At 29.3% G+C, this 14,411-nt stretch overlaps 4 protein-coding genes across 7 annotated transcripts in view; 3 read left to right on the top strand and 1 right to left on the bottom strand.

Moving 5' to 3' along the window:
* The first annotated feature begins 34 nt into the window (after window positions 1-34).
* On the top strand, window positions 35-1,074 carry LOC126849709 (uncharacterized). Its single transcript, XM_050591838.1, has 4 exons — window positions 35-136; window positions 303-396; window positions 462-549; window positions 851-1,074. The coding sequence occupies exons 1-4, from the start codon at window positions 71-73 to the stop codon at window positions 999-1,001; spliced, it is 399 nt and encodes a 132-aa protein (XP_050447795.1). The 5' UTR covers window positions 35-70; the 3' UTR covers window positions 1,002-1,074.
* A 752-nt stretch (window positions 1,075-1,826) lies between these two features.
* Window positions 1,827-8,875, top strand: LOC126849706 (ras-related and estrogen-regulated growth inhibitor). 2 transcript variants are annotated; one of them, XM_050591831.1, is made up of 6 exons: window positions 1,827-2,228; window positions 3,679-3,792; window positions 6,664-6,720; window positions 7,619-7,692; window positions 7,774-8,040; window positions 8,111-8,875. In XM_050591831.1, exons 2-6 carry the CDS (start codon window positions 3,696-3,698, stop codon window positions 8,264-8,266), a joined length of 651 nt encoding a protein of 216 aa, XP_050447788.1. In that variant the 5' UTR covers window positions 1,827-2,228; window positions 3,679-3,695; the 3' UTR covers window positions 8,267-8,875. The 2 variants fall into 2 exon arrangements, with proteins under 2 accessions (XP_050447788.1, XP_050447789.1); XM_050591832.1 differs by lacking the exon at window positions 1,827-2,228 and adding an exon at window positions 3,169-3,327.
* A 112-nt stretch (window positions 8,876-8,987) lies between these two features.
* Window positions 8,988-11,121, bottom strand: LOC126849697 (general transcription factor IIE subunit 2). The gene is made up of 4 exons (XM_050591817.1): window positions 10,901-11,121; window positions 10,353-10,629; window positions 9,870-10,079; window positions 8,988-9,802 (listed from the first exon to the last, which is right to left on the bottom strand). The coding sequence occupies exons 1-4, from the start codon at window positions 10,960-10,962 to the stop codon at window positions 9,488-9,490; spliced, it is 864 nt and encodes a 287-aa protein (XP_050447774.1). The 5' UTR covers window positions 10,963-11,121; the 3' UTR covers window positions 8,988-9,487.
* Window positions 11,122-11,729: 608 nt separating this feature from the next.
* LOC126849663 (glutamate receptor 1) overlaps window positions 11,730-14,411 on the top strand; it is a 215,976-nt gene continuing 213,294 nt past the window's right edge. The window contains exons 1-2 of one of the 3 annotated variants that reach the window (XM_050591707.1): window positions 11,730-11,866; window positions 13,969-14,038. In XM_050591707.1, the coding sequence (XP_050447664.1) occupies window positions 13,993-14,038 (46 nt within the window). In that variant the 5' untranslated portion in view covers window positions 11,730-11,866; window positions 13,969-13,992. Of the gene's footprint in view, window positions 11,867-13,063; window positions 13,499-13,968; window positions 14,039-14,411 lie in introns of those variants that run through there. The other 2 variants (XM_050591708.1, XM_050591710.1) reach the window with 2 other exon arrangements.

The following is a 14,411-nucleotide window of genomic DNA, read 5'->3' as shown; positions in this document are numbered from 1 at the left end:
TTCGTCTCAAAAAGAAGATCCTAGCACGGTTCCAGAAATTATTAAGAAAAGAGACATCGAATATAAACCAATGTGCGAAAATAATGATTATCGAGATTGTAATTACAATAGTAATTATTTATCAATGACAAAACAGGTAGAAAAAAAACCTATATAAAAAATTCATATAAAAATTACGAAGGAAACTAGCAATTTTGCGGTTTATAATTATTATACAATATACATACTAATATTTTTTCAAATCAAAACAATATGGTAAGATCTATAATTTATTATATAAAAGATTATTTTGTGTTTTTTAGAAGCACGATAAAATTGCAGATGACTGCCAACGTCAATCCAGGAAAAATTGCATGACAAGAATTATGAACAAACAAATAGCAAATTCTCGTTATGGTATAATTTATATTTTGCGTGTGTATATATTATATAATAGAAATTATGATAATTTTTATGTACAGGAGAAATCTCCACAAAACGCGAGTTATATGATATATTTCGAAAAGAAAACTGTCGATTTCTTTATGAATCAAATAGTATCATTATATCAGAGAAGAGAGTACTTTTATATTACATATGTCAGAGAAGAGAATACTTGTTATTTTAAAACAAATTAATTGATAACTTAATTAATTACTTAATTAATTGAAAATTAATTAAAAATGATTATATTTATAATAGATTCTTATGCTTTGACGACACTTTTTATAAGAATACATAAAAATAATGTGTTTAAACATTAAATGCATATTGAAAATATTAAATTGACATTATATGACCAATTATTATAATTATTATGGTAAATGGATGTAAATTAATTCCGGGAAACTTTCGATGATAATTAAATGGTTTGTTATTTAGATCGACCAAAACCAGTTCTGTTGCGAATTGTAAACTGGTTCTTCGGTGGTTGTCCAGAGGCCTCGAGACGACACCAAGAGCAGATCGATGAAGTCGGAAAAGAGGAAATTTTCAAGTCTACCAACACGTGGCTCCTCTAAGCGAACCAATTGTATCCATTGCAGTAAAAGCTGTCGATAAACGTAGAAAACCGTATCTCTGGTTTTACTTTGTAGTAACGTGATAATAATTTTAATGTCATCAAATTGTTCAGTTAGCAACGATTATATAGCAAATTTTTGCAATTTGCATAGCAGCAGTAATTCTTATAGTCTTATTATTACTCTAATACATTCTTCTTGTTATTTGGCATATTGAAGTAAACTTATAATTTTTTTTTCCTCTTATGCCTTTAATAATAGAATAAAGTACGATCATTTGTAAAGCTATATTATGATATTTATCTTGATATTACTTTTATATATACATCAATTTATTATTCAACAGGAAATATTACACTCAAAAAAGCGGCATGATTAGCCACTCATAGACTTGAAAAAATCTTGAATGTCTTTGTATCTAGCATTAAATTTATTCGCTATTCATGAATCTTTGCAAAAGAATGAACATATTTTAAAAAAACACTATATAAATACATGTATATTATTCCAATACATAGATTAACAGATGTAATTTTTGAAATTGTTACTAATTGTAATTTAATCAGCATTTGGCGAAGCTTCCGCGTTTCTTAAAAAATACCAAATTACATCTTGATTTCTTATTTTAAATCGTGCCATGATCCGTGTATCTGTTCCAATTTTATCAAGATGTAAAGACGGCGCGTCGCGGCGCTTTGAGGACATCAACCGTTTCGAATCTCGACCTTCGTCTGCGCGCACATCTGTACCGGAAGCGGATACCGCGTGTACATGAGCTTAAGAGCAATAAGGGAACCGGCGGATCTCGCGAGTTGCCAGAAGAGAATAGGGCGAGACAGTCGCGCCAAGACCAAGAGCCACGGCGGTTCAAATCGCGAATTCAAACGAAACGCTTGACTCACAATCAGTCCACGTGACACACGCGCGATCATCAGACAATCTATATCTTTTCTCATTTCCGTATGATTTCATTGTGCAATCCGGCAAAAAATAAAATAAAAGAATACTATGCTCGTCAAAGATACGTTTGCGTCTCATTCAATTTTTTAATCTTTGACTGCAAAATTAATTAAATAATTTTTCGATAGAAAACACTTTTTATTTCACACTCGCAAAGCGATTATACATTCCTAACTTGTAACATTCGTTATTCGGCAAACTGTTTGATCGTGATATGAATCGATAGATATAACGGGTGAGGGAGGACGATAAAATCGGTGTATAGTGGTAAGTTGCAGTCAAATTATTCATATTCTTTATATGCATATTATATATAGTTGAATGCATAAAAAAATAATATAATTTTTTTTTATACATTCTGTTGATATGCAAAATAGTTGGCGTATATTTCTAGCTTTTCTCTCGACTAAATCATGCATACGTTACACGAGCATGCATGATTTCACTCAATGGTCTAAAACATTATAACGGATAAAAAAATATTTTTTTCTGTTACATGCAATAAAAAAGAGAAAGTATTTCTTGGTGAAAAGAGACTGTGTTTACTATGTTAAATATTGTCTACTTATATTAGGTGTGCTCATTTGCATATTTTTACGTCCTTATAGCAATGTCTATTTATATCTACACTATACAATCGCGGCTACTTTGTTATGCTATGAAATGTTCCAAGAAACCTATTAACGTGCATTCATTTAGGAAAGTATATCGTTAAATCACAGGGTAGACATTAACTCTTTAACAATTAATAGAAGAGCACTTAATTTCGCTCGCGTATAAAGCCGATTTATCGCTCACAGATTTATTAATTGTTTGTATACAATAAATTAATGACATGTTATCATTAAATAAAGATCCCTGGTAAGTCAATAAATTTTAATAAACTCGATTAAGAACGGTATCGAGTCTACATCAGCGACGCGAGATTACAACGAAAATTTCGTAACAAACCACACTATCATTGCAATCACGTATCTGATATTCGTAACCCCGGTACATTGTTAGACAGAGGAAGAGAAATTCTTAAGATTCCACGGGACATGTGCGTGCAAACCGTTCTATTAATGTACCCGTCACATCTTACCTTCTCTTCCTTGCGTTCCTCGCTCTATCTTTCTCTCTCCCTTTCTACATCTCTCTACTAGCGTTCACTGCCGCTCCCTTCCTCTTCCCAAGTGTATAGCACGACTTATTCAAACACGCGCCCAAAGAGAAACAAGCGGCGGATGCCACGAAGTGCTGTAAAAATCTTCGTTTTTTTTTTTTTATTGCGCTGTAGAGGAAATGGAACATTCGGTAAATGGACCGTGGCTCGATAACTCAAAACAACGGAGCGTTAGTTCCGCGCGATGAAATTTAACAATAAGTGAGGAATATACGAATAATCTTCTCAAAAATAATTAATTTTGTAACACAAGCATATAAATTTTTAAATTTCTAATATTAATAATAAAAATAAAAATAATAATTATAATAATTATAATAATGATAATAATTAACAGTCATAATAATAACAGCATAATAATTAAATTTGTTATATATTGCAGTTTCTTTAGAGAGATAGACAGATAGATAGATAGATAGATAGATAGATAGATAGATAGAGAGAGACAGAGAGAGCTAAAAAATTATGATGAATATGCATTTGAAGACTCTCTTGGATAATTATACCTTTTCGATAATTTGACGACGTCCTGTCTAATTTTCTTTTCGGCAGTAACAAATGCTCATAGTATGACGTCAAATGCAATTAGAGGCATCAGAAGGAAGAAGAGTTCGCTGTGCGAAGTCAAAGTGGCTGTGATAGGAGCACCAGGAGTTGGCAAAAGCGGTAAGTGAATGCATTTCGATAGAACCAAACTTCATAATGAAATTTCGTTGAGCTTTCCATATCAATGCTAATATCAATATTAATGTATGATAAAACTTTGAAGCAAGAATTCACATTACGGCATCGTAATTAACATATTGTGATGAAAAAGATGTTTGTTTTAATAAAATATCTTGCATCACATATTAAGAAACAAAAATATAGATTATTGGAATACAGTTAAATATGATAATATAAATTACAAAGTTCGTAAGAGATCGTTAAATTCTTATATACGAGAAATGATGCTTTTGATTTTCTACAATTATTTATTCTACAACTTTTAATACAGTAATAAAGTTTTTCAACAAATTCTGTTAGTACATGGATTAAAAAATAATCAATTACATCAAACAAAATATTTAAAAAGTTTTAATGGCAAGCTTTTAAAAATATTTTTGTGCAATTGTTTTGTCCTGTTTTGCACTATGCAAGTATATAATAGCGAGTGACGGATAAATTATCGAACAGTCACAATAACTTTAAGCTCTAATCTTAGGCGTTTGCGAATCTGGCATAAATCGGAAATTTTAGTATATAATTATAAACAAATCCATCTCATATTATGTGCGAACTCGCATCGTTTGCATGTGTATAAACGTTTCCAAAGAAAACAAATTTAAAAATATATTAAAAAAAAAAAAAAAATTCGCATTAAATTTCAACGCTTCTTAATTCAAGTACTAGATATATAAGTAAGCTCCACGTGATGAAGATACATACATATACATATCATACCATATATATATATACATATATATATATATATATATATATATATATATATATATATATATAAGAGACACATTAAGACTTTGAGAGTAGCCAACTGCGTGTATTTTTGGTAATGGCAAGTGTAAAGACATAGGTGAGTAAATAATTGATTCATTTTCGTAAGAGAGCTATGCGTCTTTTCTGCTTGCAAAATACGTGGCTCCTATTTATAAAGTTTTACTTCAAATTTCGTGTTGGATCATCATCGAGTCACGATTCGTCATGCTTTCCATAACATATCTTTCTCTGCGGTCGAGAAATCTTATATCGGAAAAAAAAAAGCTTTGTACATTTTTGTCAATTGTATTGTTTAAAAAATGTTATAATATAGTGTGAAAGACATTTATTTTTTCTGGTAATCCGTTTTGTGATGTAAAATGTAAATCAAAATAAAAAATATTATTTACATTAAAAATAAATTGTTCAAATAAAAAGGTTGAAAAAAATATTGTAATTTTTTAAATATTTCTTAAAATTTTTTACGAGATTTTTTTCTTTTTCTTGGATATGTAAAATATACATCATTAAATACGTAATATTTTATACATTTTTTAAAAATTAATTTAAGAATTATTGTTTTTTTTTTATTTTAATTTAAAAAAAAATTAAAATTGAAGTTTTTTTCTAAAAATATGGCATACCCGAAATTCCTAAATTCTCATGCACTGACATTGAGATTAAATTAAGGAGGAGAGAAATAACATCCCAATAATTTTGAGCTTCAAATTCCGATGCAAATATAATTCGATCGTACTAAACTTCAAAACATTCACATGTTTTTCTGTTGATCAAAATTGTGACCTATATGTTATAGGCAATGTATATTTCAAATAGAAATATATTTTAATGCTAAAGACTTCATGGAATATTTATACATTTATCTCATTTCTAAATTCAAAAGATGTTTGAACTCATATATATGTAATATTAGATTCACTAAATTCTCAGAGTTGGTTTAAAGATTTTTTTTTCCGAAAATTGTTTAATATATTTCTTTACAGATTCATTAATTTTGCAGAGCATTAATTTTATAATATCAAAAAGTTAGATTTTGTATATCATTCGCGATCAATATCACCCGAATCTACATAAACCGATGATTTGTGTTCAATAAAAATTCGGTGCCTACTGCTTTTTGTGATGAAATAAGCCATAATGGCGCTAACGCACTGTCAGCGCAAGGTTTTATAGCGCCGTGGCAGGTTTTGAGTTCGTGATAAAAATAGTGTGGTATACCTCGAAGCGGGTCACTAGGTTGTTTTCTCATTTTCCCAGATCGAATCGCAATATGTTCAGATGCAGTATCATATCGCGTATCAGCGCAATGATCAACCTTTCTTTATCACTTTCACGCGAGACATTGAGATTAATGGAGTGAACATTACTTTGGAGCATCGAAGATTAAGCACTGTTAAAAGCAGCGAAAGTTTCACTTACATGTTTTAATTTGTCGGATCCGTAAATTTTTCTATAATTAAATGTTGTTATTTTTAAAAAATGAAATAATAAGAAAAAATATTCATCTTTTTTAATTTGTATACATTCATATAGAAAGGAATGCATATTATTAATCAATTTATATTGACAGAGTACACACACATGATAATCATAATTAAATATAATATTTATGATATACAAGACATATAGAATATTCCAAATATACAAAAATAGTTATACACGATAATGTCTGTAAAATTTCTTGCCGCGATTAGGAATATTAATTAGATATTAATTATTTATAAAATTAAGTACTGATTTTTAAATTATATTTTTTTAGAAAATGTAATTAAATTTTAAATACAATTTGTTGTGTAAAATTATTACTTAAATTATTACTTAAAGATTATATTTTTACATTAATTTTCACTTGCATAAGTAAATGTAACAACTGTAACAAATGGATAAAATATAGATCACTGATTTATACAAGTTCGAGGCGCGAGAGTAGCCTGTGGGTTATCATTATAGTTTGCCAACTCAATTATATCACGTACGACATAATGTTAACGCTTGAATTAGTTATATACACATATAGCATATATTTTCATTATATTTCAGCATTGACAGTAAGATTTTTGACGAGAAGATACATCGGGGAATACGATCATCAATCAGGTGAGAAAGATGCCGATACTTCCGATTTATCAATTTGTATGACTTATAGAACTTATGTATGTGTATGTTAAAATATGTATATAAGATAGCATATAAGATAGCGCCAGTTCTGAAAAATTGCCAGCAGCTGTAATCCGCTACTAAAAGCTGCGTATATTCTCCTTCTGCATACCTTAGTCCGTGTCTGTTCTAAATTTATCGACGACGAATTTGACACTAGACAGGACGAGTACTAATGCAAGGTTGATACAACACTTGAACAAAACTTATCGTTTTGTACAAATACAGACACTGTCTTAGGTAAAAGAGAAGCACGTACTATGTTAGCATCTCAAACTAAATTCAATCTGAGAGACTGCTTAATGATATACAAATTGGATCCGTTAGTCCTTAAGTATTTGCGCAGTGGAAAGTTACATAGATAGTTATGTCGGATTCTTTTTATTCATTTATTTAAATCCTCAAATCACAGATATTTCATGCAAAAAATTTATTTTTTATTATTTTTTAAAAAACAACTATACTAGTAGTTATTACCATGTTTTAAAAAAATATTTTCCAAATTATATTATTGTATAAATATAAATGAAAAGAAGAAAAAATACATTATTTGACAGATTACTTGATAAAGAAATAAAAAAAAAAAAATAATAAAAATATTCATTGAAATATTAGTGGATTCTATTAACGCATTTTTAACTTGATTTAATGCAAGTATTTACAATTTAATTTTTTTAAAGAACTAAAAAAAATTTATATGTATGAGATGTTTTGTTATGATGTGAATGTATGTGTTATAAGTTATTATAAGTTGCGTAACTTTATTGTTAGACAAAATTAAATAAAATGTAGCTATTATTAATACACTTAAATACAAATTTGTTATTTTATTTTCTAGAAACTAGATACAAGCATGAGGTACTAGTCGATGGCGAACCTATTCTTTTTGAGATTTTAGATACGTGTCCAAAGGTAATTTTTTTTTATAAGAAAATCTCATGTATATGTATTAATGTATAAAAAGTTTCCTACATATTTAAAATAATATTTCAGAGTGAGGATGAATTGCCATCAATGGAAACTTTGCAATGGGCCGACGGTTTGCTGCTAGTTTATTCAATAACAGATAGAAATTCTTTTAATTTTGTTAGAAAGGCAAAAGAAGCTCTAGCAGTTGCTGATCCTGAAGCTGCAATGCCTCTTGCTCTTGTTGGAAATAAGGCTGACATGGTTCATTTACGACAAGTCAGTGGTGAAGAAGGAGAAATATTAGCGAAGGATTTTGAATGCTGGTTTAGTGAAATAACTGCTGCTGAGCAGGTAATTGAGATTCTACTTAATATTTGGGGTGTAAGCTACAATTTTCTTTAAACAGTCACAATTTGCATAGGTTGCTCAAGTCGCGGAATGCTTCCACGAATTATGCAGAGAAGTTCTCGCAGCTAGAAGAAGAAATAAACAATCTTTGTTGGACAGAATGCTTGGTAGTAAAGCAACGCGTGCTTATTCGCGAGGAAAAAGTGACTCTGCTTTACCAAAAGAATAAGATCGTTATTTCAAGTATTTGCATATTGCAAATATAAGAAAATGAATGTCCTATGACGAAAGATCAATACAACTGTTTAAAAAAAAAGAGAAGTGTGAAAAACAGGATAATTTAAATTTATAATTGTTTATTACATAATGAATAAAAAAAAAATAAAACTACAAATACCAAAGAAAATATCATACTTTCGAATTTGTACAGTAATAAGATTTATATGTGTATTGAGTAATGTATAAAATGTACAAACCTTTATAATAATATTTTTACAATAAAAAAAGTATCTAAAGCTCAACTAAAATTAAAATTCCAGAATGTACTGATGAAATCTAGAAGTTAAAAAAAAGTTTAAAAAAAGTTTAAAAAAAAGCATAATGCACAAAACAATCAACAGTTTCTAATTTTTATAATTCCTATTATACAAAATAGTAATATATTTTTGTTTTTGTAAAACAAATACTGCACTGGATCTAAAGAAAGGCTGATTGTGTGTGACCAATATAAATAGTTATACGAATTTATTATATAAATGTTGAAATTCTTATATTCTATATTTATTTTGTACTTATAATGAGAGATATCATGTGACAATAAAAATGTTTTACTTATTTATTACATGCCTAAAATAAATTGCAACTGTGAAATTGTGTAATCTTTCTTTCAGGGGAATTATTTTATTATTTATTCAATAATCTTCTTCCAAAAATTTACTATCAATTTGCAATTATGCAAAGCTTTTAAAAATCTTATTCTGACATAATTTAATAATGTATAATTTAATATGACACTGACAAATCAATATTTATTCTAATCATGCTGTTCAAAGTTACGCAATTTCATTTAATTCAAGATCAAGAGAAGCAGATTAAAAGAGAATAGAGAAAAAAGATTAAATGTATAGAAAAGTTACTATATAATATAACTGACAAAATTTTTTCATGTGCACTTTCAGTCATAATGTGAACATTTTGTTAGATGCTAGAAATATATATTACATATTGCAATGCAAATAAATATTCAATATGGCATTTATATCAGCTACAAACATTAATCCACATGAGAAATGAGACTTAAATTATATTTAAAAAAAGGAATTATAATACTTTTTATAGATAAATTAAATAATATTAATTTTATTTAAGATTGATACTAATTATTTCAAGATAATTTTCACATTTTTATATTTCATGCCCTTTCAAAAAGTAGAATACTTGATATCTTTATTTAATCATCATATGTTTCCAGAACATCTACTAAATGTTCATTATCTCTTGGTTTCTTGAATTGTTTCCTTCTATTTACAGGCTTTTTTCGTTTGATTGGTGCTGCCTTTTTGAGACCATGATCTTGCATTGATCTAATTCCTTGTTTTTCAAGATATTCGTCTATTTTCTGATCATCCATGGCATCTACTGCAACAGCTCTCCATAACTTTTGGAATTCTTCATCTATAGGAAACTGTGCCGTCTTGTCATTATAAAAGATAATCTTTTTCTTATCAAGCGGCCGTGTAATATATAAAATTTCATTTTGTAAATTCTGAAATATATTAACATTTGTTAGGTGAATTGCTACAAAATAAATTTCTATATATGTTTTAATTTACCTTTAAATGTTTATCACAGTGCGGTAAACTCTCCTGTATATCCTCCAATAATATACCACCAAGGCCCTTTAAATCATGTTGTTTCAAAAGCCTCAATAGGGATTTCTTATCTTTTATTTTATACATAGGTTTAAAGGCAAATCTACCATCTGATGTAACTTCAATTTTAGGATTTTTTACTAAAGCTTCGGTTTGCAGCCATTGTTTAACCTGAAAATACGTAAGGAAAAGCAGCTTGTTTTTAAAATAAAAAAATAACATAGAAATATAAATATATAAAAAATTTATGTTTACGATTGATTATATGTTAGATGATTATACAACATAACATGATACAACGCATCAAGAAATATTCTTCTGTAATATAATTATATAGATTTATTTACATAAACTTTGAATAACATATAAAACAAATATGTTTATACTTATAAAAGAATGTTTTATCATGTTATGCTGTATCATATGATGCAAATCATCATTTACTTTTGATCCAACATCTAATTGATTTGTTTCATCTAAAATCTCTTCTAGTGTTAATGGATGATCATCTCCTTCCTGATGCCTTGCTTTCATGTGTTTCACTATTTTTGCCAATACACCAAATTTATATTGCGTACTACCAGTCATAGTCTTATAGTTGACCATATCTAACTTAGGACCCGTAGATATGGACGATACTTTAGGTTTCTTCTTTGGGAGTTCATTTTTCTTTGGCGCTTCATCTTTTGTAGTTTCCTTCTCCTGTTTCTTCTTTTCAACTCTGCAATCACACATTATCAGGTATATATCTGTCTGTCTAAATACATATCTAGATTCTTGAGTAAATAATATAAATATCTTGATACATGAGGTTAACGTATGATATTGCGAATGCATTATATATCTTTATCTTGCAATTGTGTGCAAAAATAAATAAACTGCATTTCATATGAAATATAATTGAATTGTACAATTTAAGTGTAATGTATACAATATGTATAGTAATAAAACAATAACATAATAGAGACATAGAAAACAATTTGAATACTCACACTGGTGTGGTTAGAGCACGTTTTTTGAAGAGCTCTCGTTCTTTGAGTAAAGCTGGATCCATTTTGTTACAAATTTTAACAGCATCCACGCTTTATATATCTATACACGATCGTTTATTTCATATAATTATCGTATACTCTTACTCTACGTTAACCTCTGCCGGATTAGCAAACGTTCCCAGCTGACAGAATGACAGATGTAAAAACACGTGCTATTGCGCAAGACACGACTGTATTAAGGATTGCCGCGCTACTGGTTGGTGGTTCATACTCACGTAATTAGTATATATTATATGTAGTATATATTAATTTGTAAAAAAAATAATGTCTGATATTGGCTGATAAAAAAAACGTACTTATTTGAATGTAGTATATGCTTTTTATATTATCTTATTTAATAAACTGTGATTTCTGTACGATGTCAACATATAATCAAAATTATTAATTTTTTAAATATATTTTATTATGTTAAAACATATTTTTTGGAGATAAAACAACAATATAATCAATTTTAAATACTTGAGATTTTTATCTTTTTGATGAATTTGTAACGCATTCGATATTTAAAAGAATTTGATTTTTAAAGTTTCTGAAGAAAAATACTGATGCATAATTTTTTCTTAGCAAATAAATTAATTTTAAATATCTTTGATGATAATTTTTGATATCAAATTACAAATACATATAATCAAATAATAATAACATAATAAAGGAAAAACAAATATTAATGCTTTTTGTCAAAACTTTTGACGACTTTAGCAACGACTTGCACCTTTTGACACGTTAGCGTGATCTCGCCGCACTTTGAACTTTTTCAGGAAGGATTTCCATAATTCGCCAGCGCGGACGTATAAAGTTGACCGTCCGACCGCTTAAAACCTCGACGAAGAAACTTATTCGAGCAACGAGCGAAGACGCGTCGCGCATATATTAGACGAGACTGTTTGCGACGCTGCGCTTTTTCCGGTAAGTTATACCTTATTCTTATGAATTTCCCGGGGCAAAGAGAATGTTACGCATGCCTGTAATATCGAATACTTTTTCCATCAAGATTAAGACATCGCGCTGTTATATTGTATTATTTGAAAACTGAAAACTAATAAACATTTTCAGATAAAAAATTCCTTGTTATTCTAAATATTTGTTAACATAATTAACGTAATAATTATATAATTATAAAAATTAAAAGAGAATGGTAATTAATATATATTCATTAATATGAAAAATTATTATCAAAACAATTTATTTATCTAGCATAGATAATAAGATGTTTGAGATTATTAATATAACGAATAAGTTTGTGAATTGATTTTAGATTCTATATTGCAAAAATAAAGTTTTATTCTATGACATAATATATGACATGATATATGTGGAATACGTTCTATATATGTATAAACATCGTGGCGAGCGGATGGCAAGCGAAGTTGTCTGCATGATTTTCGAACTCTTTCTTACTTTTTCGTTCAGCGCGCTTATTTGTGAGACGTCACGCGTGCCGAGTGGATCGTAGCTTCTTGTTGACCGCATCTTTTTCGCGTTATTCTTTCGTCGTAATTTAATAAAATGTGTGTCGCGTGTGATCAACATCAGCGGGAGTGTCGTGTAAAGTGTCGCGCGATCATAACTGTGTTTTCGGAAGTTGAGTGGATCGTATCTTCTTCGCGTTAGTCTTTCGTCGCAATGTAATAAAGCGCGCGTCTCGCGCTATGACGTCACACCGAGAAATGTCGCGCAAAATATCGCGCAATCGTATTCTGATTAATAGTGCGCGATCGTAACCGTGTTTTCGCGAATAAATACATTGTGTGAGCACAATCCAGAAAGAAAACAACAGGTGTGATGGTAAAATTTACGTTAAGTTAGAAAATTTTCTTATTATTTGTTCGCCGCGTAATCAATCATTTATTCCCGTGATAACCGTATAGTGTATTTTTTTTCTTTTGACGTTATTTTAATAGAATAAAATTTATTTTATTACGGTAAAAAAATATTTAAAATAATTTTGTATTAAATATTTGTAATACTAAATATATACAAATTTATGTATATATATATTTTTTTCTTTTTTTTTTTTTATTGAACAATTCCGATTGATCAATCAAACGCTTGCAACAAAGGATTTGAAATGCCAAGTGGAATGTGCTCTAGATATGTATAAACATCGTGACGAGCGGATGAGGGGCGAAGTTGTCTGCGCGATTTTCGAACTCTCCCTACCTTTTCGAATTTGTCCAGCGCACTTACTTGCGAGATGTCGCGCGTGCCGTGTGGATCGTAACTTCTTGTGACCGCATCTTTTTCGCGTTATTCCTTCGTCGTAATGTAATAAAATGCGTGTCGCGTGTGATTAACATCGGCGGGAGTATCGTGTAAAGTGTCGCGCGATCATAACTGTGTTTTCGGATGCTGAGTGTATCTTTTTCGCGTTATTCTTTCGTCGTAATAAAGCGCGCGTCTCGCGTGTGACGTCACGCGGAAAAATGCCGCGCAAAGTATCGCGCAATGGTATTCTGATTAATAATGCGTGCGGCATCGTAACCGTGTTTTTGCGAATAAATATTGTACGAATGGCAATCCAGAAAGGAAACAGTAAAGGTAAAGCTTACTTAGGATTGAAAAATTTACTTATTATTTATTCTTTACGTAATTAATCGTTTATCTTCGTGAGAACCGTATGGCGTATTTTTTTTTTCTTTCAACGTTATTTTAATAAAATATATTAAATATATTTAATTTGTTACGGTGAAAAATACTTAAAATAATTTTATATTTTAAATATTTGTAATACACACTAAATATATATAGATTTATATATATATATACAATATTTTTAACATGTTTACAAATTATAATTATTTACATTATTAATTAAAAAAAATTAGATTTTCAAATTTATTTTTGGAAAAAAATTAAATTCACAAATAAAAATTTTTGGAAATTATAATATAAATTATATAATTAATTTAATAAATATCTACTTAAAAAAATATATGCAATAATTATTTGTTAAAATATTAATTGTTTTTGATATTATTGTATAATTTGAATATACTTGTATTTTACAGATAAATTAAAAGAAATACAGATCAATGTTTTTGTGTTACAATTCTGCCGTTGCGCAACGAATCTCAGAAGGTAAATGTCAAATTATTTTTTATATTAACTTAAAGCAATGAATAGTAATGAATGATAATAATTGCCTTAAAATTTTGCGTTTTTATCACAACTTTTCAATTACACTGCAATAGCTCATTTTATATTCGCATCGATTATATATTTTGATGATATATTGTTGCAACACGCGTATGCGGATCATCGCGTGGTGTCGAGTCGAGTCGAGTCGAGTCGGTCGTTAACGAAGTTGCGAACGGAAGTATACTTGCGCATCGGGGTTTAATTCCGGCCTATGGGCATTTACGCCGGTGGCGGTATCGGTAGCGGTGTGACGCCAGTCAGCAGGTGCGCGAAATATTTCCGAGACGAACACGCGCGCCGCGACTATCGTAAC

The sequence above is a fragment of the Cataglyphis hispanica genome, chromosome 5, assembly GCF_021464435.1.
Source record: "Cataglyphis hispanica isolate Lineage 1 chromosome 5, ULB_Chis1_1.0, whole genome shotgun sequence".
NCBI lineage: Eukaryota > Metazoa > Arthropoda > Insecta > Hymenoptera > Formicidae > Cataglyphis > Cataglyphis hispanica.
This window is presented reverse-complemented; position numbering and strand designations above follow the sequence as displayed.